The 25684-nt window shown below is 49.0% G+C and overlaps 1 protein-coding gene across 2 annotated transcripts; it reads right to left on the reverse strand.

The window, feature by feature from the left end:
• Positions 1-358: 358 nt before the first annotated feature.
• On the reverse strand, positions 359-25194 carry LOC133494554 (inactive ubiquitin carboxyl-terminal hydrolase 53). 2 transcript variants are annotated; one of them, XM_061808488.1, is made up of 17 exons: positions 24809-25194; positions 20229-20694; positions 17944-18036; positions 17712-17846; positions 15648-15758; positions 15046-15128; positions 14888-14972; positions 14218-14364; positions 13391-13540; positions 9935-10097; positions 9620-9769; positions 8357-8497; positions 5453-6134; positions 5290-5348; positions 1872-1926; positions 1204-1796; positions 359-1124 (listed from the first exon to the last, which is right to left on the reverse strand). In XM_061808488.1, exons 2-17 carry the CDS (start codon positions 20370-20372, stop codon positions 1045-1047), a joined length of 2871 nt encoding a protein of 956 aa, XP_061664472.1. In that variant the 5' UTR covers positions 20373-20694; positions 24809-25194; the 3' UTR covers positions 359-1044. The 2 variants fall into 2 exon arrangements, with proteins under 2 accessions (XP_061664472.1, XP_061664471.1); XM_061808487.1 differs by having other exon boundaries at positions 20229-20765.
• Between the last annotated feature and the right edge of the window lie 490 nt (positions 25195-25684).

Raw genomic sequence — 25684 nt, forward strand, 5'->3', positions numbered from 1 at the left:
ATATTGAGCACATCGTCTAATGAGTGGAGAAAAAACTTCTCGAGGCGTTCGCAGGTCACACGTGTGAGCAATCAGATGTGTTGACACCTGCTGGGAAATTCGTGACGTGACCCGGAAGTACAACACTTGGACAAAATAATGCGTGCGGGGAATATGAATTGACTTCATAATTTATTTGGCTATAAGGACAGGATTTGTGTTGTATAAAAATAAAAATAAAATGACGTGACGAGTGACTTTTGGGTGTAATTAGGTGTTGCTAACAGCAGATGGCGGCAAAGTATTTCACGAACAATGCTGGCTTGCGGTCGCCACAATAATTTTTTTAATATACTCAAAACAAAAATCCAAACATGAGCAAGTTTAATCAGAACTGTTTATTTAACTCAACTGGTGATTAATTTGGAAAAAAAAAAGTCTCTGGAATTTTTTTTTTAACAAATTACATTTGATCCAAACCTTGTTTTGACCACAAAAAAATAAAATAAAAAATACAAAAAGGCACTGGGTCATGTATCAAATATTTAGCCATGAACAATTAATACACACTTACATAATTACTACCTCAAATAAAATGCTTGTGTAAGGAGTGCCGTCCAGTGCTAAGACTTTTGTGTTTGCTAATTGGCGTGAACTACCCGTCACCTAAAGAGGTTCGATGTGCCTTTTTATTATTAACATAATAAGACAAAAAGATGACATTCACACCTGATGATCACTTCGGCCCGTAAGTTCGAGACCCCCCCCCCCCCCCGGAGTGTCGCAGTACCCCCCACGCAGCTTTGAGGCTGGACCCATTTCCACGGATCCCTAGGATCCATTATCGTACCAGGACTGTACAAACTCGCGAAAGCAGTCAGAGTCGTTTTTGACTTGAAAGACCTGAAAAGAGGACACTTCCTGGTTTTTGGTACCGTTCCGGTTGTGCAAATCCGTTCGGCTGCCACATTCGCGTTCGAGACATTCAAACTGTACAACAGTCGTAAATGCATAGTGAGCGGTTTGTCTCGAGTTTTTTCAGGCTCGTGGTTGCTTTGGCGCCGCCTACAGGAACCCGTGCTCGTCGAGTCCTTTTGGGGTCACCGGGTTCCACTTGGCGACGGGCTTGGTAGAAGCAGAATAGCCTGTCGAAAGGGGAATCAGACGTAAAGTCCGATGCTTGCGAAATCAAAACTGCGGTTTTTTGGGAGGGTGGGGGGGTACCTGGTTGCGGTCTGTCAGCGGGAAGTCTTCTGGCGTCCACGTCGCTCTCTCCCGAAGACGTGTGGTCCTCGGCTCTCATGTTCAAAGCGGGCCTCTTGTGGTATTTGGCCCGGTAAGTGGCTGTCATGCAGTTGTCCACGGAGAAGTACGTGGTGGGCAGAACCACGTCAGGGGATTCGGCGCCTTCCCTGCCGGAGGTCCTCTCGTCGCTCTCGCCGGCCGACAGGTCGTTGCGGTCCTGGTCCGAGGACTTGCCGGAGCCGGCGTCGGACGAGAGCCTGCGCTCGGCGGGCGTCTCGATCCAGCGGATCAGGGTGTTGTGCGACAGCGCGGCCGTGGCGCTTTGGGGCCGACGGGCCGGTATCTCCGGCGGATCCGACGAGCCGGCGTGATCGCGACCGAGGGGTTTCGGGGGGAATTCCTCGCGTTCCGAGAAGGGTCCGGCGAGGTCGTCTGAGCTGATCCGCTCAGAACTGCTGGTCTTGGTCAAGTAAGGCGGCGCCGGGCTCACCGGACTATCGGTGTTATCTTCCCTTTCGCTGTCGGGGCCGTTGCTTTGCATGACTCCGGGAGTACACCGAAAGGCTCGTTTTCTACACCAAATATAAAATACACGGCAAAGTGTTGACACGTGTGCCGATACGCGTGAAAACTTTGGACTTGTTTACCTCCGTAAAGGCTTGTTTGAGTCACGCAGGTCTGGGGACTTTCTCCCTTTTTCACCTGGACACAAAAAAAAAATAAAAACTCCCAGCTGTTAGCGCCGCTAGCAAACGGTCCACGCTAAAGCTAGCGGACATCTGTCCCGGCGTTATCTTCGGAACGGGGGCGGAATGAGGATGTGATTTCTCCGCGTTATCTAACAGGGGTCACCATGAGGGTGCGCTGAGAGCGGAAGTATCAGAGTGGCTTGTCTGGCAGACCGTCTGGTCCGGTCAAAGACAGCAGGTCCTCCGAGGGGATCTGGTGCCAGACCCAGACCCTGCTGCCTTGGAGCTAATAAAGAACTCCAGTGGATTTACAAGTTCGTGCAAACCCTTTACACGTGAAATTTATGAGCGAGTTTCGGAATCAGAAATCAAGGGAAATTACTTTTTCCACTATTGATGATGTTTAGGTAACACAAAAAAAATGCTTGAAATATTTATGTAATAACGTTATCATTTATGATATGACAATTTGAAATTTTGGTCCAGATTTGAACAAAAAAATTACAGAAGTTAATACACATGATTTAGCTTCGCGGGCCACATAAAATCATGCGGCGGGCCGGATCTGGCCCCCGGGCCTCGAGTTTGACACCTGTGTCGTCAACGTTATCATTTATGATATGACAATTTGAAATTTTAGCACAGATTTGGGCAAAAATCACAGAAGTTAATACGCGAGATTTAGCTTCGCAGGCCACATAAAATAATGCAGCGGACCCGATCTGGTCCCCGGGCCTCGAGTTCAACACCTGTCTCGTCAACGTTATTTATATGACAATTTGAAATTTTGGCACAGATTTGAACAAAACAAAAATCACAGAAGTTAATACACATGATTTAGCTTTGCGGGCCACATAAAATCACGGGGCGGGCCGGATCTGGTCCCCAGGCCTCTAGTTCGACACCTGTGTCGTCAACCTTATCATTTATGGCAATTACAAATTTCGGTACAGATTTGAACAAAACAAAAATCACAGAAGTTAATACACATGATTTAGCTTCGCGGGCCACATAAAATCACGGGGCGGGCCGGATCTGGCCCCCGAGCCTCGAGTTTGACACCTGTGTTATCATTTGTGATATGACAATTTGAAATTTTGGCACAGATAAGAACGAAAAGTAGGGAAGTTAATGCGCAAAGTTTAGCTTCGCGGGCCATATAAAATCATGCAGCGGGCTGGATCTGGTCCCCGGGTCTTCAGTTTGACACCTGTGCCGTCAACATTATCATTTTTATACTACGATTTGAAATTTTTGTACAGATTTGAACAAAAACCAAGGAAGTTAATACACATGATTTAGCTTCGCGGGCCACATAAAATAATGCAGCGGGCCGAATCTGGTCCCTGGGCCTCGAGTTCGACATCTGTGTCATCAACGTTATCATTTATGATCTGACAATTTGAAATTTTGGTACAGATATGAACAAAAACTAGGGAAGTTAATACACACGATTTAGCTTCGCGGGCCACATAAAATCACGTGGCGGGCCGGATCTGTCCCCCGGGCCTCGAGTTTGACACATTTGTCGTCAACGTTATCACTTGTGATGCGACGATTTGAAATTTTGGTACCGATTTTATCAACGACAACAACAACAACAAATAATTAGCACGGAAGTTGAGACGCATGATTTGCCCTCGCGGGCCACATAAAATCCCGCGGCGGGCCGGATCTGGCCCCCGGGCCTCGAGTTGGACACCAGTGACTTAACCGGTCTAAAAATGTAATTCATGTAACGACAAATAATAGATTTGTTCACTGATCTATGATAGCGACAGAAAATGAAATATTCACTTGATGGGAAAGGACAATTAAGGTGCGTACCCTGACTGTTGCTATTCGTTTGAATAGCATCGTTTTATGCTGAACTTCGGCCCAGATTTCATCCACAACACTAATTTTTATGTATTTTTATTATTTTTTTGTAGTAACATCACCTCTCGGCCCCCTGCCAAATTCCAAAGTCGGATGAATTTGCCACCGCCCACCGGAGAGTTCTGACCTCCTCCTCGTCTGGAGGGGAACCGGCACCGCAGTGGCCTCACGGTTTTTGTTCAGTCGCCTGGCGCAAGAACAGATCCGGGATCCACAAGAGGGTGCCGACCGGACGGGGGGGAAACGAAGGGACCGAGCCGCCATCTGCGACCCGTCGGGACACTCTCTCAAAGCATTAGGGGCTAAATCCTTTGTGCTGGCATGCGATTCCGCCCCCTCCACACCGCGATTCCGTTTTTTAAGCCGCTAAATCCGTGCGGCAATTTTGCAATTTCAGGCTGCTGATCTGGGATCCCCCTTCAAAATAAAAGCGATGCTGGGCGAACACGCATCTCTGCTGGAGGGAGAAACGCCTCCATGTGGTGGGAAAAAAAAAATCTTTTCAGAGTCCGCCTCACGTTCCGCGTCCGGCGTTTGTACGCCGAAATGTCCCGCCTTGCCGGAACTCGAGCTCGGCACGCAAACTCAAGGGTGGGCAATTACACATTACCCCTTGATTTCTGATTCCAAAACCAGTTCATAAACTGATAACGTAAATATGATGAGATGCCTAAATATTTTTGTTTCACAGTCGTAATGGCACCATGATAAGTTACCTCGGCGCCGAAAATGAGCCACCCCAGCCGAAGCCGTGACCGGCGAAGGCTGCCGCGTCGTGCCTGGCGGACGAGCACGGGTTCGGCCAGGCTGGCTCATACATACTGCCGCGGTGGCGACAAGACTCCCAGAGGCCGGCCCGTCGCTGCCGGCCTGGTCGGCCGGGTCGGCCCGTCGCCGCCGGCCTGGTCGGCCGGGTCGGCCCGGCGCCGCCGGCCTCGTCGGCCGGGTCGGCTCGTCTCAGCCGGCGCCGCCGGCCTCGTCGGCCGGGTCGGCTCGTCTCAGCCGGCCGCCGCCGGCCTGGTCGGCCGGGTCGGCCCGTCTCAGCCGGCCGCCGGCCTGGTCGGCCGGGTCGGCCCGTCTCAGCCGGCCGCCGGCCTCGTCGGCCGGGTCGGCCCGTCTCAGCCGGCCGCCGGCCTCGTCGGCCGGGTCGGCCCGTCTCAGCCGGCCGCCGGCCTCGTCGGCCGGGTCGGCTCGTCTCAGCCGGCCGCCGGCCTCGTCGGCCGGGTCGGCTCGTCTCAGCCGGCCGCGGCCTCGTCGGCCGGGTTAGCCACAATGGCTCACCTCCGCGGACAGGGAGGCGGTTTGACCGTGATCCGCATATCATCTAAATATGGCTCGAAACAATAGGATAATATTGCTCTGGTCACTCGGTTGTGAGATCTTCGAAAAGAGCTTCCGTATCTGTTGGTATCATTATGGCTCTCGGGGTCAAGGATGATTTACACTCTTTGGAAAACATATTGGAAATATTATTAATCTTTTTTTTTTTTTTACTTACTGGTGGAAAAGGTAGCGTGCGAGGCGTCGTCGTCACTTGCCTTCGGAGGAAATTGATCCCTAAAAGCAACAAAGTGCAAAATTAACCGCGTGTGCCGATTCCGACGTGACGCGGCTCTTCACAAGGTTCTGGTTCTGACGCGACAGCGGCTCACGGGGGTTACCGGGTCAACTGCAGCTCAGGCATGGGTCGTAGCTCCTTGGGCGGAAAGTTTTCCACGACGGGAGAGTCCAGATTGGCAGAGCTATTGCTAATTTTGTCGCTGCTCTCGTAGCCGGATTCCGTGCGCTGGAACTTCCAGCTGTCGTTGCGGACTTTGAGAGCGGCCGCGCCCTTCGACGTGTCCTTGTCGACGTAGCCGCCCCGGCCGAGGGAATCCGGGGAGCCGCGGCCGCTGCCGTTTTCGTGCCTCTGGTCGTCCTCGTAAATGGTCATGAGGCTCTTGGCCTCCCACTCCCACGTCGGCGACTTGCCGCCGGGCCGCCGGCGGTCCGGGCCGGCGGCGTCGGCGGTTAAGACGCTGTCCACGTTGAGGGCCTCCCTCTTGGGCTTCCAGGGACGGCCGGATCTGCTTCGACCGTTTCCCGCGGGAGTCCCGGCTGCGCGGGAGTCCTGGCTGCTGTCCGTGTCGTAGCCGTCGGTCTCCGGTTTCCAGCTGCGGTGTGGGGTTCTCGCCACGGGTCCGCCGGGTAAAACTCGAATCCTCGAGCTGGTGCGAAGGGAGTCGTGAGGAGGCCTGGCGCTCAGTTGGAGTGGGCGGTCGTTCCGCGTGGGACCTTTACCCTGGCTGAAACCGTTTTCCGGCGGAGAGACGGATCCAGAGGAGATGCGGTCTTGACCCAAATCTGTGGGAATAAAATACAGAATGTCGCAGTTGAAGTATCGCTCAAAAACCGTCATTTTCGGACTCTAAGCCGCGACTTTTTTCACATCCTTTCAACCCTGCGGCTTCTTGCGGCGATGCGGCTAATTTGTGCATTTTTTTCTAACGGCCGCAAGGGGGCACTCGTAAGGTAAGAGACCTGTGGAATATATGTGCAGAGGACGTGACTTTTACCGGTATGGTTTTTTAAAACCAGCGCTGTTAGCGCTGCGCAAGCATTAGCACTGCGCTAGCGTGTTCCTGCTGTGTCTCAGTGACGTTTACTCGGAATGTTTTTTTTTTTTAACCGCCTCCCGATAGCGTCGTGCTATCGTTAGCGCTGTGCTAACGTGTTAGTGCTGTGTTACTGGCGTGTCTCAGTGATTTTTACCGATGTTTTTTCTTTTTTTATTTTTAATCGGCCCTGATAGCGCGACGCTAGCGTGTTGCTGCTGCATCTCAGTGTTTTAGGTATGTTTTTTTTTTTTTTTTTTAAACTGGCCCTGTTAGTGCTGTGCAAGCATTAGCACTGCGCTAGCGTGTTCCTGCTGTGTCTCAGTGATTTTTACACCGGTATGTTTTTTTTTTTTTTTTTTTTTTTTTTTTTTTTTAAATCATTCCTGATAGCGCGGCGGTAATGCTAGTGCTAGCGTTTTGCTGCCGCATCTCAGTGTTTTAGGTATTTTTTTTTCCTGTTAGCGCTGCGCAGGCGTTAGCGCTGTGCTAGCGTGTTGCTGCTGTGTTACCGCCTTTTCTCTGATTTTTAGTTTTTTTAACCGGCCCTGATAGCGCCGCGCTAGCGTTAGCACTGTGCTAACGTTAGCGCTGTGCTAACGTGTTGCTACTGTGTTACTGCCGTGTCTCAGGGATTTTTACCAGTATGTTTTTTTTTTTTTTTAACCGGCCCTGTTAGTGGTGTGCTACCATTTTGCTACTGTGTAGCTGCCGTGTTTTAGTGATTTTTACCCAGTATGTTTTTTTTTTTTTTTTTAAACGGACCCAGTTAGCAATGCACAAGCGTTAGCACTATGCTAGCATCTTACTGCTGTGTAGCTGCTGTGTTTTAGTGATTTTTACCCAGTATGTTTTTTTTTTTTTTTTTTAAACAGGCCCAGTTAGCAATGCACAAGCGTTAGCACTATGCTAGGGTCTTACTGCTGTGTAGCTGCCGTGTTTTAGTGATTTTTACCCAGTATGTTATTTTTTTTTTTTTAACAGTCCCAGTTAGCGTTCCACCAGCATTAGCACTGTGCTAGCGTGTTGCTGCTGTGTTACCGCCTTTTCTCTGATTTTTACCTGGTATGATTTTTTTTTTTTAACCGGCCCTGATAGTGCCGCGCTAGCATTAGCGCTGTGCTAACGTTAGCACTGTGCTAACGTGTTGCTACTGTGTTACTGCCGTGTCTCAGTGATTTTTACCAGTATGGTTTTTTTAACCGGCCCTGTTAGCACTATGTTAGCATCTTACTGCTGTGTAGCTGCCGTGTTTTAGTGATTTTTACCCAGTATGTTTTTTTTTTTTTTAAACAGGCCCAGTTAGCAATGCACAAGCGTTAGCACTATGCTAGCGTCTTACTGCTGTGTAGCTGCCGTGTTTTAGTGATTTTTACCTAGTATGTTTTTTTTTTTTTTTTTTTTTTTTTTAAACAGGCCCAGTTAGCAATGCACAAGCGTTAGCACTATGCTAGGGTCTTACTGCTGTGTAGCTGCCGTGTTTTAGTGATTTTTACCCAGTATGTTATTTTATTTTTTTTTTAACAGGCCCAGTTGGCGTTCCACAAGCATTAGCACTGTGCTAGCGTGTTGCTGCTGTGTTACTGCCGTGTCTCAGTGATTTTTACCCGGTATGTTTTTTTTTTTTAACCGGCCCTGTTAGCGCTGCAACATAGCATGTGACATGCACCAGAATACCAAAATATTAAAAAAAAAAAAAGACATAGGAATGTGCTGTTTTGTTTGTCGACGGTGACAAGGAGAATCAGCGAGTTCTGACTCCGAGAGAGCAGGATGAAAGAAAGCTCAGACGGACATCAGCAGTTTAATCCCCTTTCTGACACGTCGCTCCCTAACCGGCGCTTACGTAAGGCCCGCAGAACCGCCGTCGTGTGTCGTAAAAGCCGGGAAATTTTCCCCGTGCTACATTTTGTGCGCCGGCGTCACGTGTGCGGGCCGGACTTAAAAAGGCACTTCGGGCGCGGGACCGACCTCGGTAGCGTGAATCCGGCCGGTGCTGAGCGCTTTGACCGGGGTCTCTTCCGAATGGACGGGTCCCGCCCCCAGCTCGATGCGCGTCGTCCCGGGCAATCTCTTGGAATTGATGCTTGGGGTCACTGGCGCCAATTTTCACTATCAAACACAAAATGGATCGGTCTGATATGCACAAAGAGCTTTTGACATTTGGACAAAAATTGACTTTAACGGGTTCCAATTGTGTAATCATGAGGACACACATTTTACTGAAATACTCCGTTGCACTGGTGTGAAAGCCAAGGCCCGGGGGCCAGATCTGGCCCGCCGCATAAAATTATGTGGCCCGCAAAGCTAAATCATGTGTATTAACTTCCGTGATTTTTGTTTTGTTCAAATCTGTACCAAAATTTCAACTTGTCATATCATAAATGATCATGTTGACGACACAGGTGTCAAACTCAAAGCCCGGAGACCAGATCTGGCCCGCCACATGATTTTATGTGGCCCGCGAAGCTAAATCATGTGTATTAACTTCTGTGATTTTTGTTTTGTTCAAATATGTACAAAAATTTCAAATTGTCATATCATAAATGATAACGTACACGGCACGGGTGTCAAACTCAAGGCCCGGGGGCCAGACCCGGCCCGCTGCATGATTTTATGTGGCCCGCAAAGGTAAATCACGTGTATTAACTTTCGTGATTTTTGTTCAAATCCATACCAAAATTTCAACTTGTCATATCACAAATGATCATGTTGACGTCACAGGTGTCAAACTCAAGGCCCGGAGACCAGATCTGGCCCGCCACATGATTTTATGTGGCCCGCGAAGCTAAATCATGTGTATTAACTTCCGTGATTTTTGTTTTGTTCAAATATGTACAAAAATTTCAAATTGTCATATCATAAATGATAACGTACACGGCACGGGTGTCGAACTCAAGGCCCGGGGGCCAGATCCGGCCCGCTGCATGATTTTCTGTGGCCCGCAAAGGTAAATCACGTGTATTAACTTTCGTGATTTTTGTTCAAATCCATACCAAAATTTCAACTTGTCATATCATAAATGATAACATTGAGGTATTGCAAGCATTTTTTTGTGTCCCCAAACAACGATAGTTGAAAAACACATTCCCCTTGATTTCTAAAGTTGTTGACAAATTCCATGTGGAAATATGATGAGGCGGTCAAAGATTTTTATGGTTTCCCAGTCACAATGGCCCGACGGGGTAAACCGGAACCCCAACGTGCCCCCGTGACCAAAAAAAAAAAGTTCACCTGGGCCTCTTCCTCCACTTGTGTGGGCACTGTTGCGGCTAAAAGTGGAAGTGGTTTTCGGTTTTAGCGAGGTTGGGAGACCCAGCAGAGCGCTCAGATTCTCCTTGGTCAGTTCCAGCTTCTTGGGCGACGGAAGCGGCGACGTCGCACCTGAGAAAGGAAAGACGAAAAGATGGAACGTCGGTTTAGTCATTGGCCAAGTCAGACCCGGTGGAGGGTTTTGAGGAGGATCTTTAAAAGGGGATAAAACCTCCCCAACCACGCAAATCCTGGGGTGTATAATCCAGCAGTCGCTTATCCTTCTGCATGACTTGCCTTCCCCGTTCTCAGAGTTCTTGTCCTGCGTCTGGCTCAGGTGATGCCGGGACACGTCCTCCGCCGTGATGGCGCTGCCGTTGGGGTTGGCGTAAAACAGCAGAAGCGGCTGGAAGTGACCTTTAATACATTTGCTGACCACGTCCTTCCACCGGGAGCCGACCTGCAGTTCGAACAGGAGGGGGTGAGGACGGCGTGTGGTCATCCGGAACAAAACAAACCAACTCCCTCGGGTCGAATGAACCAGTCAGCGCCAGCAGATGTCGGAACGGAAAGCGGAACTGAAAATAAAGTTGGGGGGGCGAACGCCACCTCGCAGACCAATTGACCACTCCGTAGAAATTGCGTAGGCCGCGTCGCTGACCAATCAGAGGCCAGAGATCTGCATAAACCACGCCCCTTCCCTCAGACAACGTTGCATGGTCCAGTTTTGCTTTTGTTAGCGTTTTATCGCGGATTTGGGTTATTTAACAAAAAATATGGTTAAGAGGTGTAGTCACGGACTTTGTAATAGTGACGACAGGTATCCTGAAAGGCTAGTTGGTGGATTTCGATTCGTACCCTTTCCAAAACCGAAGACCCAGTCCGAAAAATGTCTTTGATGGATCAAACTTTGTGGAAGACGGCATCATCAACTGAATCCATCAACCGGAGCAGATATATTTGCACGAAGGTAAGCCCTATATTTGATTTTCAATACATGTCTCGTATAAATGAATTAGCAGCAATTCGCTCGCATAACAGAGCGACGTGTGAACGATTGACACACTTATTCTTTGTTGAGCGATATTTAGCGATGATCGGACCGCACTGTCCCATTGTTCGCGGCTAATGAGCTAAGCTAAACCGGACTAGCAGTCCTAAAAGCCCTCGACGTGCACCGGGACACCGAGACTGAAGGAAGGATGTTTGAGGACACTATAAAGTAGTGATTGTCGTACTCGGTCGGGACTTACGTAGTTTCGGCACTAATTCAAGAATAATTATTGAGGGGAGCGCGTGACGTTACACAAAGAAAAGCAAAGGAAGATCTCGCGCTAATATCAATGGTTTCTCCGTCGACGTGCATGTAAATATCATTGAAATACGCCTCGCTGAAATATTTGAAGCCCTGCTGTCTGCTCTTCAACGATATTTCACTATTCGGTAAGAAATGCGGGCGAAAAATCAGCTGGTAAATCGGACAATTTCGCTCTCGACTTTTCTTCCTGCGACGCCATTTTGTCTAATGTTTGTCTGAGGTTAGCAACAGTGGGGTGACGTGACTTCAGGGGGCGTGGTTAAGCGCCCTGTACGGAGGGGTCGATTGGCGAGCGCGCGGAACAATCACATTAGCGCGAGGTGCCGCCGCGCAGGCGCCACGAAGGCAAGCTGCGGGCTAACAGATGCCCGTGTGCTTCTTAATTCATCAAATGAAGTCTGCGGGGGCAGGGGGAGGGGAAATATGAATCAAACAAATGCGAGGAAGTCGGAATCTGAGAGGAGGTTGTGCTGTATCTGTCAGAGGGCGGCGTGCGAGGAAATCTTATGCGAAATGTCTCGCACGGTCAGGAACCTTGGACTCAGCCGCGGGTCGGACTGACCCGGAACGCTCAAAAGTGGATTTCCAATATCGTGGGTCACCGGTGAGGAGCGACCCAAAACATGTCCCACTCCCGCGACAGGGAGCCGAAAGAGTCTGGAGGAGAACATGCTTTCAAACGCGGGTGTCAAACTCAAGGCCCGGGGGCCCAGATCCGGCCCGCCACGGGATTTTGCGTGGCCTGCGGAGGCAAATCGTGTGGATCAACTTCCATGAGTTTTTTTTTTTTTTTGGATCAATTTCAAATTGTCCCATCATAAATGATAAGGTTGAGAGATTACAAGCATTTTTGTGTTACCAAACAACAATAGGTGGGAAAAACCCATTCCCCTCGAATTCTGATTCCTAAACTAGTTCATAAATTCCTTCTGTGATTTTTCAAATTGTCAGATGATAAACGATAGCATTGACAACACAGGTGTCAAACTCTAGGCCCGGGGGCCAGATCTGGCCCGCCGCAACATTTTATGCGGCCCACAAAGCTAAATCATGTGTATTATCGTCCGTGATTTTTGTTTTGTTCAAATCTGTACCAAAATTTCAAACTGTCATATCAAAAATGGTAACGTTGACGACACAGGTGTCCGGCCCACCGCATGATATTATGTGGCCCGCAAAGCTAAATTACGTGTATTAACTTCCGTGATTTTGTTTTGTTCAAATCTGGACAAAAAATTTCAAATTGTCAGATCATAAATGATCACGGTGACGACACAGGTGTCAAACTCAAAGCACGAGGGCCAGATCCGGCCCGCCACGTAGCTAAAATCATGTGTATTATCGTCCGTGATTTTTGTTTTGTTCAAATCTGTATAAAAATTTCAAATTGTCATATCATCAATGGTAACGTTGACGACACAGGTGTCAAACTCAAGGCCCGGGGGCTAGATCCGGCCCACCGCTTGATTTTATATGGCCCGCAAAGGTAAATCATGTCTATTAACTTTGTCTTTTTTGTTCAAATCCATAAACAAATTTGAAATTGTCATATCATAAATGGTAACGTAGACGACACAGGTGTCAAACTCAAGGCCCGGGGGCTAGATCCGGCCCACCGCATGATTTTATATGGCCCGCAAAGGTAAATCATGTCTATTAACTTTGTGTTTTTTGTTCAAATCCATAAACAAATTTGAAATTGTCATATCATAAATGGTAACGTAGACGACACAGGTGTCAAACTCAAGGCCCGGGGGCTAAATACGGCCCTCCGCATGATTTTATGTGGCCCGCAAAGGTAAATCATTTGTATTAACTTCCGTGATTTTTGTTCAAATCTGTACCAAAATTTCAACTTGTCATATCATAAATGACAACATTGAGGTATTGTAAGCATTTTTTGTGTTCCAAAGCTTTGAACCGCAGGGGTCAAACTCACGGCCCGGGGACCAAGATGCGCCCCGCGGACGTAAATCACACGCGTGTCAACTTCCATGATTCCTTGTTAAAATCTGCACAAAAATGTCATGGTCACGTCATAAATGATGAGATATTGCAAGCATTTTTTGTATTCTACAAAAGTTGAAAAATCCATTACCCTTTGAGTTCTGATTTCAAAATTAGAATACATTTCATGTCTGAATATTATGAGGCGATTAAAGATAACGGCCCTAAAAATGAGTTTGACACTGCTTTAGACGCACAAAGAATCTATTTATTAGCAGCGGGGGTTTTGGGGAGTCGTGGAAATCCGGGTCTGGACTTTTTGCTCCTCCCGTCTGAGCCCGAAAGCAGGCAGGCGGGCTACACCGCCGTCTTATTTGGGACTTTGGAGCGAGGACGTGAGACTAAAGTCCAATAAATTATTTGTCTAACGAAAAAAAAAATAAATAAGCTAATCGGCGCAAAAACGGCAAATCGGTTGCGGTTGGCACCTCTTTCACGGTGGCGTCGTCGAAGAAGACCCACTTGGAGGACTTGGTGTGGTAGGCGAAGGCACAGTAGTGGCGGCTGGAGTAGCAAATCATCCCCACCAACAGCAGTTCGCCCTTCTTGGCGTGCTCGTCGGTCACCCTGTAGAAAAGCTGCGCGCGGGGATAGCAGTTGGCAAAGTAGAACTGGACCGAAACCGAAACAAACACCAGTACTGGTCTACATTCCACGCGGGTCTGCCAAATTATTGCGCTGGATGAAACAAGTCTGGGGTCCAGAAATTGTTGACCGGGTGGGTGGGTGAACTTTAGCGATAATGGAGACATTTCTAGCGGGAAAAGTCGGCCAGCGGCGTCACAAGAACCAGGTTTTGTTTGGACCTCGCGTGCTTCCTGCACAGCCGGTTCTCACCCTCGCGAACAATAGACGGCAAACAATTGGGGCGCTGGTGGCGGGTCTGCCTTTAACACCCAATAACGTGACGTTAAACGCTTCCGAATGAATCGAGGCTTTTGTGGCGCAAGCTCGAAAAACATGCGAGAGGGAGGCCCGGCAAATAAACACACTGAACGCTTCGGTGCTGAAGTTATGTAACGTGCGAGGAGCCCCCCCCCCCCCCCCCGGTTTGATTTCCAGCAGCGCTTGGACTACCGGCCACTGGCTCTCCAGCCCGTCTGGCGGGGAGGGGGATTTGAACCGGTTGACACGGGCGAGTGGGAGCTTTTTGATCGGCGGGGCGGTGACTGCTTACGCAACGGCGGCGGATGTCGACATACGCGGGCCCCCCTCGCGGGGAGTTGGGGGCCCGCGGCGTGCGGCGGCGGCTCACCGCGGACAAGCTGAGGTGCGGCCCCAGCGAGCGGATCACGTCCTCGGTCAGGTCCGACTGGTCCGAGTCCCACACGAAGCCGATGGTGACGATCTCGGGGGAGTTCATGAGGACGCGTCTGATCCGAATCCTCTGGCCGCATTTGCTCTACGGCGGGGAAGGGGGAGAGGGGAGGGGTTGGGGGGAGTAGATTCCTCAACGTTTGCGCGCTATTTCCAAGACCGGCCCGTCGGCGCAGCATACGGCGGTTCCCTGAGCTTCAGTTTAGACCTTTTACTGAATGAAAGATGATCTCGTTTCGATTTCCTGACAAATGTACTCGGGCTCGGTACGTGGTCCCGCCAGTTTAGTTTGCATAAAGCTGATGCAGTAGCAGGCGCCCGGAACTTATTCTGTTCTATGTAGCTTAGAGGTACAGTCTGCCATCTAGCGGAAGCGCGATTAATTGCTGTTCCTGTCACTATACATCACTGGGCTAGTTAGATCAACAAATATACGACGCGCGTGACGAACTCACGCAAAGCTCTGCGAGGAAATGACAGCGGTCGAGAGTCGGCGAACAACCGCACTGCTGACCTGAACGCCGCGGGAAAACTGAACACTCGCCGGGCCGGGTCAAAGGAGGCGGTGGCCGTTTTTTGGGGGGGGTTTTTTGCGCCGAGCGACTTACGGGACAGTTGCGAAGGTCTCCGACCGTACACGCCGCTTGTAACACTTCTCCGAAGGAATCGTCCTTGCGCTGGAACATCTGCTGGCTGGTAAAAGAGGAGGGTCAAAAAGACGCGAGCGAGCCAGCCGCCGATGGCGGCGGATTTCATGACGCCTTACCAGAGTGCGGTGGTGGAGACGTAATGCACCAGCTCGATAAACGGCAAGGGGTCGGAGGAGGCCCCGCAGCTACGGCACACTGACTGCGGACCGGGGGTGACAAACCAAGTGACCAAAAACCCGCCTCGTCGCCCTGGCAACCGCATCCGCTACCTCGACGCAGTGTGCAATGCCGGGGCCCGGCCATCCGCATCAATTTTGTCTCTTGCTCGAACATCAACGTATTTTGACACTTGTGTGACGAGTAAGACCGCCTGGAGAATGAATCGCAGTTATTATGGAGAGCTTTATGATTTATGATAAATGGTCTGGTCCTGCAAGTCAGCATCGAGCGAGGCCTAGTGGGGTTTCGTGTGTGTGTCCAGTTACACACACACACACACACACACACACACACACACACCATCTGTGATTTACCAGCTTCTGCTGATGCTGCATTGAAGAACCTGAGCCCGATCAAATGTGGCCGAGTCCACGGAGGCCGCCCGCTATCGAAACATGACGGATTGGACCGGAAGAGTTTCAGACATTGATAAACTGCGTCCGCGTCGCACGGGAAGCGGCCAAAAATAAAAAATAAAAAAATATGACGTCCCGCTCACCTGCTCGTAAAGCGACATGGCAAACTTCTGGTGAGTGATGCAAGACTTTGAGGTGCACGCGTCCGTCTCCTCGGGCACGATGTGCAGGTGGATCCGTTCCAGTATGTTTTCCTGTCACGGGAGATCACGTCAACCGACAACAACAAAACCCGTTCCGAGAGAGCCCGGTCCTTGAACTTGTTCTTTTTCCTTCGAACGGAGCCGAGCGAGCTTCGCTTTTAAACATTAGGTTTCAAAGAAAGGGCGACGAGCGCCCGGCCACTCCTCGATGCGATCAAATATTAAGACGCGGAGTCAGACTACTCGGAGGCCTACGTGCGACATGAGTGCGTAAACAAAGGCCCACGGGAGCTCCAGGCCGCGGATGGTTCTTCGGACGGGAATGACGTGGAGTCTTGACGAGCGAGCTCAGGTGGCGGGCCGCGAGCCGAGCTTTCAGGCGACGGAGGCCTTTAGCCGAGCTTCGGCGTCCGGGGCTAACGGCCTCCACCGCTCGCTTCATTAGCCCCGGACGCCGAAGCTAGGCTAAAGGCCTCCGCCGCCACCGAAGCTTGGCTAAAGGCCTCCCTGGACGTCGAAGCTCGGCTCACGGCCTGCCCCCGTAGCTCGTGGCCCGCCTTTGGTGGCGGAGGAGGCCTTTAGCCTAGCTTCGGCGTCCGGGGCTAACGGCCTCCGCCGCCTGGAAGCTCGACTCGTGGCCCGCCCCTGACCGCTTTGTTAGCACCAGACGCCGAAGCTAGGCTAAAGGCCTCCGCCGCCACTGAAAGCGGGCCACGAGCTCCGGCGGCAATTTCTGGACCCCAGACTTGTTTCATCCAGCGCAATAATTTGGCAGACCCGCGTGGAATGTAGACCAGTACTGGTGTTTGTTTCGGGCCAGTCCGGTTCTACTTTGCCAACTGCTACCGCGCACGCAACTTTTCTACAAGGTGACCGACGAGCACGCCAAGAAGGGCGAACTGCTGTTGGTGGGGATGATTTCCTACTCCAGCCGCCACCGAAGCTCGGCTTACGGCCTGCCGCCGGAGCTCGTGGCCCGCCTTCGGCGTACGGGGCAACCGACCTCGGGCCGCCAGACTCCGCGTCATTCCCGTCCGAAGAACCATCCGCGGCTGCTGGCCCGGAGCTCCCGGGGGCCTTTGTTTACCCACTTATGTCCCACGCGTAGGCCTCCGGTAGTAGTAGTAGTAGTAAAGTAGTCAGACTCCGCGTGAATCCGCCCGAAGAACCATCCGAACATTCAACATTATTAACAGCCGCAGGTTCAAATCTGCATGGAAGTATTCCTCCGTCTTCCCGATCGACCGATCCTGCTATTTCTTCATCAGGTGAAGATAAATCCGAGAAATCGGCACTGGGCACAATGTCATCGAGCCTCAGGTGCGGCACGGTACGTGTCACATCCGCGCGCGGCGGTCATGCGACTTGCGAAAATGTCAGCACCCCTGAAAATTTGTATTTGGCGATAAAAATCTTCTCAAAACACGGTTAAATGAGAGAAGATTTAACACCACATTGTCAAAGTAGGGTACACATTACATGAAGTATTGAATACACTGTTCATGCAATGCCCGAAAAGACAGCAACTTTCCTACATTTTTGGGGGTTTTTTTTTTGGGTTGGAGGGGCGGGGGCAACTTCATTCCCTCAAATAAATGGTTGGAATAGACCATGACCGTTTCTGGCGAAAGAAACAAATAACTGGCAAATTCAAAGGCTGTAAAGTTCCTGCGGTTCAAACAATTGCCACGAGGCTCACGAGTTCAACCCATTTGACCAAAGCGGCACCAAACGGGGCTCGGGAGCCGGGCCCCCGCTTGGCCTGGGTTCCCGCACTTCTCCATAATTGTCCTTTTTATTTCATTTTTAAAGAAACACATGGAGCGTTCGCGCAGAAGTGACGCAACCGGGCGCTTATATAATCCGTCATCCTGATATTTAGCGGCACCGTGGCGGGGGTTTTGACGGGAGGGGAAAGCTCTTTTTCTGTGACCCCGCCAAACCGTTTGGCGCGGCGCACGCGCAAAGACGCTCTCCCGCCCGGGGTTTGCCGCGGGAGCTCACAAAGCACTCGGCGGCGTCGTCCATGAAGCCCAGCTGGAAGCGCTGCTCGTCCTTAAAGGTCTCCGCCAAGGCGTGACGCAGGTTGTCTGACGGCAGCGCCCGCTCCCGACTGTGCTGGAACTGGGAGAATATGCCCTGCGGAGGGAGATAAAAGCGGTCGGCGGTGCGGACAAAACGGGGTTGGGGGGGGATGCAGCGCGCTGAACAACAAAAAAAAAAAAAAGCGGCGTACCTTTAACGCGCAAAAGATGCACGACTCTCCTAAACAGAAGTGGCCGGGGAGCTGCCTCAAGCTGCGTCGGAAGATGTCGAGATGCCAGAGGACCTACAGAAAACGAACACACGAAAATTGCATTGCACTTTCAAGGTCCTCGAAAAGAGAAACAAGGAGGAGTGCGCTCCCCCCCCCCCCCCCCTCCTGAGTCACGCAGAGTCAGAGGGTGACCTCACCGCGGGGCGGCTGACTGGAAAAGTATGAGGCGACCCCCCCCCCCCCCCGGCAGTGACACAAGGCGACCTTCGAGTGGATTAACACGTCGCCCGAGAATTACAACGGACCCCATCAGGGTGCTGACTAAGATGTAAAACTTCTGGACGAGTCTGGCGGTGGTGTCCGTCTTTGGCATGAAGACACAAACGAATTCGGAAATTGGATCGCGGGGGGGGGGAGGTGGAAAAACACCAACCCGCGAATGTCTTTGGAGACGAATTTACAGTGAGGAAAATAAGTATTTGAACACCCCTGCTATATTTGCAAGTTCTCCTTCTAACCCATTCCAATTCCAATTCTACTCCTAATACTCAGTATTATTATTCACAATCATAAAAATTAGTCGTTTTTATCTTATCGTAGCATTACAATTGCAGTGAAGGAAATAAGTATTTGAACACCCTGTTCTCCCACTTAGTAATCATGGAGGGGTCTGAAATTTTCGTCGTAGGTGCACGTCCACTGTGAGAGTGATCTAAAAAGAAAATCCAGAAATCACAATGTATGATTTTTTTTAAACGATTTATTTGTGTGATACAGCTGCAAATAAGTATTTGAACAGCTCGAATTCTGGCCCTCAGAGACCTGTTAGTCCGCCTTTAAAAGTCCACCTGTATTATCCTGAATCAGATGCACCTGTGCATAAAGACACCTGTCCACCTCATACAATCAGTAAGACTCGGACTTGTAACATGACCAAGACCAAGGACCAAAAGAGACGCCGGAGACAAAATTGTAAAACTGCACACGGCTGGAAAGGGCGACGGAGAAATTGCCAAGCAGCTTGGTGAACAAAGGTCCACTGTTAGAGCAATCATGAGAAAATGGAAGAAGCTAAACATGACGGAGTGGACCCCGTTCGAGAACGCACCTCGTGAGGGCTCAACGGTCCTTAGAAAGGTGAGGAATTAGCCCAGGACTACACGACAGGACTTGGTCAATGACCTGAAAGGAACTTGGACCACCGTTTCCAAGGTGACTGTTGGGAATACACTAAGACGTCATGGTTTGAAATCATGCGTGGCACGGAAGGTTCCCCTGCTTAAACCGGCACATGTCAAGGCCGGTCTTAAGTTTGCCAATGACCATTAGGATGGTACAGAGGAGTCACGGAAGAAGGTATTGTGGTCAGATGAGACCAAAATGGGACTTTTTGGTCATAAATCCGCAAACCATGTTTGGAGGAAGACCAATGATGAGTTCCATTCTAAGAACACCGTCCCGACTGTGAAACATGGGGGTGGTAGAATCATTTTGGGGGTGTTTGTCTGTACACGGAACAGGACGACTGGACTGTATTAAGGAAATTTTGGGGAAGAACCTCTTTCCCTCGGTCAGAACATTTAAGATGGGTCGTGGCTGGGTCTTTCGACATGACAATGACCCGAAGCGCACAGCCGGGAAAACCAAGGAGTGGCTCCGTAAGAAGCATATCAAGGTTCTGGCGTGGCCTAGCCAGTCTCCAGAACTAAACCCAACAAGAAAAATCTTTGGAGGGAAGTGAAACTGCACTTTTCTCAGTCAATAAACCTGTCGGATCTGATCTGGAGAAGATCTGTGTGGAGGATTGGGCCAAAATCCCTCCTGCAGTGAGTGCAAACCTGGTGAACACCTACAGGAAACGTTTAGATTTAATTGTTCTGTAAAGGCTACTGTACCAAATATTAACACTGATTTTCTCAGGTGTTCAAATACTTACTTACTCAAATACAGCTGTATCACACACAGAAATCGTTAAAAATCATGCATTGTGATATCTGAATTTTTCTTATTAGATGATCTCTCTCACTACGATGAAAATTTCAGACCCCTCCATGATTTCTATGTGGGAGAACCCGCAATATAGCAGGGTGTTCAAATACTTATTTTGCTTCACTGTATTTTACATTTTTATGATGAGTAAACAGGTGGATGAATACTTTCTTCATAGTACATCAATACTTTTAAATGACAAATGAGTAGCAGCACAGCGGTCAGGAATTGCTCATGTGGCTAAATGGCAGCCAGGTGGAATTTTACCGTCGTACCTGCACGGCGCTGTTGAGAAAGCAACTGTTCTGGCCCGGTTCGTTCAGCAGTCCTTTGGTGGGGGCCAGGGACAGCATGCTTCCGGGCTGGTAGGACTTCCCCAGATTGCCCCCCGGCTTCCTGAACAACCTGAGCAAGGCCATGGGGTCGACGGCTTTGAGGGGAGACAACTGAGCCGGGCGGTCCCTTCGCCCCTTGGAGGAGTAATCTGAACCCCCCCCCCCACCACCACCACCACCACCACCACCCCCCCAAAAAAAGTCTTGGGCTATGTGATCCCACGTGCTGCAGATGATGCCCTGCTACACATGGGCCACGAGTCCACGTATTATGCCCATGAGAGGCGAGATTATAATCCAAGGAGCAAGTCTTTGAGGTTTACTGGTCCCCGGATGAGACGCCTTCGGACCGCAGCGGCCTGGTCTCGCCGCATATTTGTGATGACGCCGAGGATATTCGCTTGTCCTTGGAAGTTGCAAAACAAAACGAAAAAAAAAAAAAAAAACAATAAATCCACTTGAATCCGCGTTCAGCTTCTGTATGAGACACAACGATATACGAGGTCATTCCGATTTCACAACCCGACCCGGAACGTCGTACGCGACGGCGGGATTTGTTACATTGTGTACACGAATCCAGCAACGTGTTCCCCGCCCCCCACGGCTGAACCGAACATTTGAAGGAATGTCAACAAAGCTTGTACATTATCTTTTTTTTTTACGAAAAACAGAGGTCAAGGTCGAGCCGGAGCCGCGCGCGGTGCATTCACAGGCCCGTCACAAACCAACCAACAGTAGCTCGGCCATGTAACCAATTCAATCTCATTATCGTCACTCATTTATTTCCTGGTCTACGTAAAACATTGACTAGATTGAGTGAAAAACGAAAATCGCCGACGCATTTTGATACCGATACTGGTTAGCGTGAAGTACGATTCAAACCAATAGTGACTCGACATGTTTGGGCGTGAAGATTAAAAGGAACACACGAACCTTCGCCACAAAGTTTCAGCCAAAACGAGTCCGACGACATCTGCCGTTGTGGAATTTGAGCAGGTTGAGCTGTTCTTTCCGGCCGGCCTCCATGGTAACAGGATTCCAAAGCGATCGCTTAAGCTCAGAGTTGCTCAAGAGCCGCGAGTTTTGTTTTTTTTTTTTTGTTTTTTTTTTTTTTTACAGATTAGTTCAAGTCTTGAGCGGAAAGCGCCGGCAGTACGACGTCGCTAAAAACCGGTTGAGGCGCGAGGTGGAGGGGGGGGGGGGGGACGACAAAGGGGCCGTCTGAAAAAGACCGCCCATCACTTTGATGCGCCGGATAAAAGTTTAAAAGAAGGCCGAAAGACTGATAGAAATTTTCTCCGGATTCAAATAACGTTTTTCCCTCGCCGGAGCGCCGACTCGCGGAAAGCTGACAGATCGAGAGCGGTCGACTTAACACGCAACGAAAAGGAAACCATTGATCCCAGTCAGGAAATTGGGTCACTGCATCAGCTAGATCAGAACCACCACCACCCCCCCCCCACTCCCCACAAACACACGCAAACTATGAATAGAAGGAAATTGAACAATCAAGCAAATATTCCAAGTCAAAAATGCAGGATGAAAAGTGGATGCTAACTTTTTAAAGGGTATTTTGGAGAAATTAGGGTCTTTCGCTGCGCCTGATAAAAAGGAATATGAATCAAAAAAAGGTTTCATAAGCAAATGGGATTTTTCTATTAAGGCGTCAGAGCAGGGGTGTCAAACTCATGTTTCCTCGCGGGTCACACTGTTGTTCCGGTTTCCCCTCAGAGGGGCGTTATGACTGCCGAACAAAAATATTTCATCATCTCATCATCAGCGATTTATGAACTAGTTTTGAAAGCAGAAATCAACTATTCACTATTTGGTAACACCAAAATGCTCTTAATATCTCAACGTTATCATTTATGATGTGTATCAATTTGATATTTTGGTACAGATTTTTACAATAAGATACTAGATTTGGCTTTGCGGGCCACATAAAAATCATGTGGCGGGCCAGATCTGGCCCCCCGAGCCTTGAGTTTGACACCTGTGCCTTAGAGAAAGTCCAGAAGTCTGCAAATGAAATGGTTTGCCCAGACTTGTCAAGTGAAAAAAATATGTTTTAAAGTCCAGATTTTTGTTCTCCCAAGTCATTTAGGAAAACGCACAAGCTAGCACCTCGGAGCAATCTCCCAGAGAGGCCCATTAGCTAATGTGAAAAGGGGGTCCAATGCTGGGCGCCAAATCACGAGGATATGATTGGAATTTTGGTACAGATTTTTACAAAAATCATGGAAATTCACACTTTAGATTTGGCTTTGCGGGCCACATAAAATCATGTGGCGGGCCAGAACTGGCCCCCCGAGCCTTGAGTTTGACACCTGTGCCCTTGAGGAAGTCCAAAGGTCTGAAAGTTAAATCGCCCAGACGTGTGACGCGAAAAAAAAAAAAAATTAAAGTCCAGAGCTTGGTTCTCCCAAGTCATTGAGGAAAACGCACAAGCTAGCGCCTCGGAGCAATTGCCCAGAGAAGCGCGTTAGCAAATGTGAAAAGGGGCAATGGCTGTCCAATGTTTGGCGCCAACTCACAACGATATGATTGAAATTTTGGTACAGATTTTTACAAGAATCATGGAAACAGACACTCGATTTGGCTCTGCGGGCCACATAAAATCATGTGGCGGGCCAGATCTGGCCCCCCAAGACTTGAGTTTGACACCTGTGCCGTAGAGGAAGTCTAGAGGTCTGAAAATTACATTGCCCAGACTTGTCAAGCAAGGAAAAAAAAGCAATCGGAAATACACACTTTAGATTTGGCTTTGCGGGCCACATAAAATCATGTGGCGGGCCAGATCTGGCCCCCAAGCCTTGAGTTTGACACCAATGCCTTAGAGAAATTCCAGTCTGCAAATTATATGGTTTGCCCAAACTTGTCAAGTGAAATTTTTCTATTTTTTTTTTCAAGTACAGATTTTGGTACTCCCCAGAAAACGCACAAGCTAGCGCCTCGGAGCAAACGTGGGCCCAATGCTCGGCGCCTAATCACGAGGATTTGATTGACTGACGGACGAGCCCATTCGGAACGTCTGATTTTCGCGGCGCAGGCAGGAATTCCCGACGACCGTATCGGAATCGGACCCAATGGCCATTTGTTTTTCCCCCAGACTCCATCATCGGACCCAATGGCCATTTGTTTTTCCCCAGACTTCATCTGTGAACGTTATGAACTCCCGCCTGGACGCCTAAGCGGGCATTCAAAGAATGACCCTTTTCCCCGTGGAACCGAACGACCCACCCGCTATCCGTCAATGTTGTCCGGCAGAGTAAACAAGCACCAAACAAAAACAAAAGAACGCGTTCCAGGACTTCCCTCTCCAGCAATGCCCAAGTAGGGGGGCGCAGAACTTTTTGCTTTCCTTTTTTATTTGCTAAATTAGAAACAATTCATTTGAGTTATTACCCATATTGCTCCTTATTTCGCGCCGCCGCAGACTTTTGACACAATTACGCGCCCGGGCTGTGCAAATTCAAAACGAGGACACAAAACGGGTTCTTCGGCATGCTTCGGCTCACTCGCGAAGGGCAAAAATCGGCCATGGTTGCGTAAATAATGATGAGCAGTCAAGAAAAGTGGGGGGGGGGGGGGTTAGTGAATAAGCCAACTAAGATGGCCTAAGGGCCACGGATGAACTAGTAAACAGGCAAAAATAAACGAAAAAAATTTCTAACTCATACTTAAAAGTATTCAATAACATATTTTTCGACGGTGGAGAACACAGGAAGGCCAGAGCCAAGATTCGAACCCAGTCCCGCCGGACTGTGAGGCGGACTCGAGTACCACTTTCGACAGCTAATTTATCCAAAGTGGCACCTGGCTGCGTCCATTTTATCCACGTGAACATTTTCAGCATTCTACTGAGAAATAATAACCATAATAATAATTTCAACTAATTTTTGCCATTGTAGTAGAACACGTTGCGTACTGTCAACACACGATATGGGAGGGGCCATTGTAAAGCAACAATAACGATGGATATTCTGCTGGTATTTTTATTAAAAAAAAAAACATTTTATTGGTTAAATATTTTATTACTAAATATTAGTAGAAGCTGATTCGAAGTGAAGTTCGTTTAGCTCAAAGTGACTCCGTTGTCCATTTTATTCATAACTAATTATTTTTATTAACCAGTAACGTGGATTATTGCTTTAAAACACCTTGAAAAGTACATTTTGAATGTTTATTTTGTATGTTTTTTTCCCCGACTACTTATTATAAGGAACAGACTTTGCTAGCTAGCAAACTAGCAAAGTCGAAATGAGACGAAGGGGCCCGTTTTATTTTGTACAGTAAGCGACCAACTTGATGACAAGACTTAGTGTTCCTTTTCGTTGAATTTATATTTTGCTTCGTTAAGATGTTTATGAAACAAACGATTTTACCTGGTCGAGGGGACTTCCCGATTCTCCGCTTACCTGAGTTGCGTTCAGGTACATTTCCTCGGCGCAGAATTTTGGTTAAAAGAAACAAACAAACAAAAGAGATAATAAAATACGACGTAAAATCAAATAACTCACCTTGTAGATAGCGCCAAATAACTCCGCATCTGCTGTGATGTCTTTAAAAAAATAAAAATAAAAAAAAAAAACAAGAGTTGCGAAATTGAAAAGTGGGAGGAGGAACCGGTTGGAGGGAGAAGTCGCAAACTTCCTCCGCTTGTTTTTCTCCTCCGAAGTTCTTCTCGTGGACTCGCAAATAACCCCGCTCGGGAGTCCAATTTGAAGCGGATTTGTTTGGTTTTTGTTTTGAAAGGCTCGAGTCGGCGGCGGCCGTCCGCGGAGCACATGCGAACGCGTCCCGCTTGGGTTTCTGTGGGCACCTGAACTCGCCTCACGGAAACGTTTTCTCCCCCCACCGAGGAGAGGCGTTCAAGTGACCGCCCCCTTTCCTCAACTCTGTTGACTGCGGCGCGTACTACTACGTGCACGCGCGTACGCGTACACACGGGTATCCCACGCATGTACATATTTCTCCGTCCGCCCCAGTAGTTGCACATTTTTGTTGTATGAATTATTTTATTTTGATTTTTTTTTGAACAGGGAGCGACGGCGGAGGGAAAAGTGACGTCAGGCTCTCGTTAGCCAAAAATCCGTCTGCGAGATCCTGTTACATAAAAGCAAAAATTAAAGCCCAACCCATTTTCAGATATATATAATAAATGTACAAAACAGCATGTATTAAATAATGTTTTACTTTAAGAATACTAAGTTATTGGAATTTTTTTTTCTTTAAAGTGCCACTGTCGGGAAATGCATGATTTTTAGGATGTTATTAATGATAAAACGGCAGCGGAATGGACCAATCCGGTTTTTTTTTTCACCACAAAAAATTATTTTGACGCATATGTTTTTTTTGTAAATCCCGCCGTGAAAATCCTCTTGACGATTTTGTTT

This window comes from Syngnathoides biaculeatus, chromosome 21, assembly GCF_019802595.1.
Source record: "Syngnathoides biaculeatus isolate LvHL_M chromosome 21, ASM1980259v1, whole genome shotgun sequence".
Taxonomy (NCBI): Eukaryota; Metazoa; Chordata; class Actinopteri; order Syngnathiformes; family Syngnathidae; genus Syngnathoides; species Syngnathoides biaculeatus.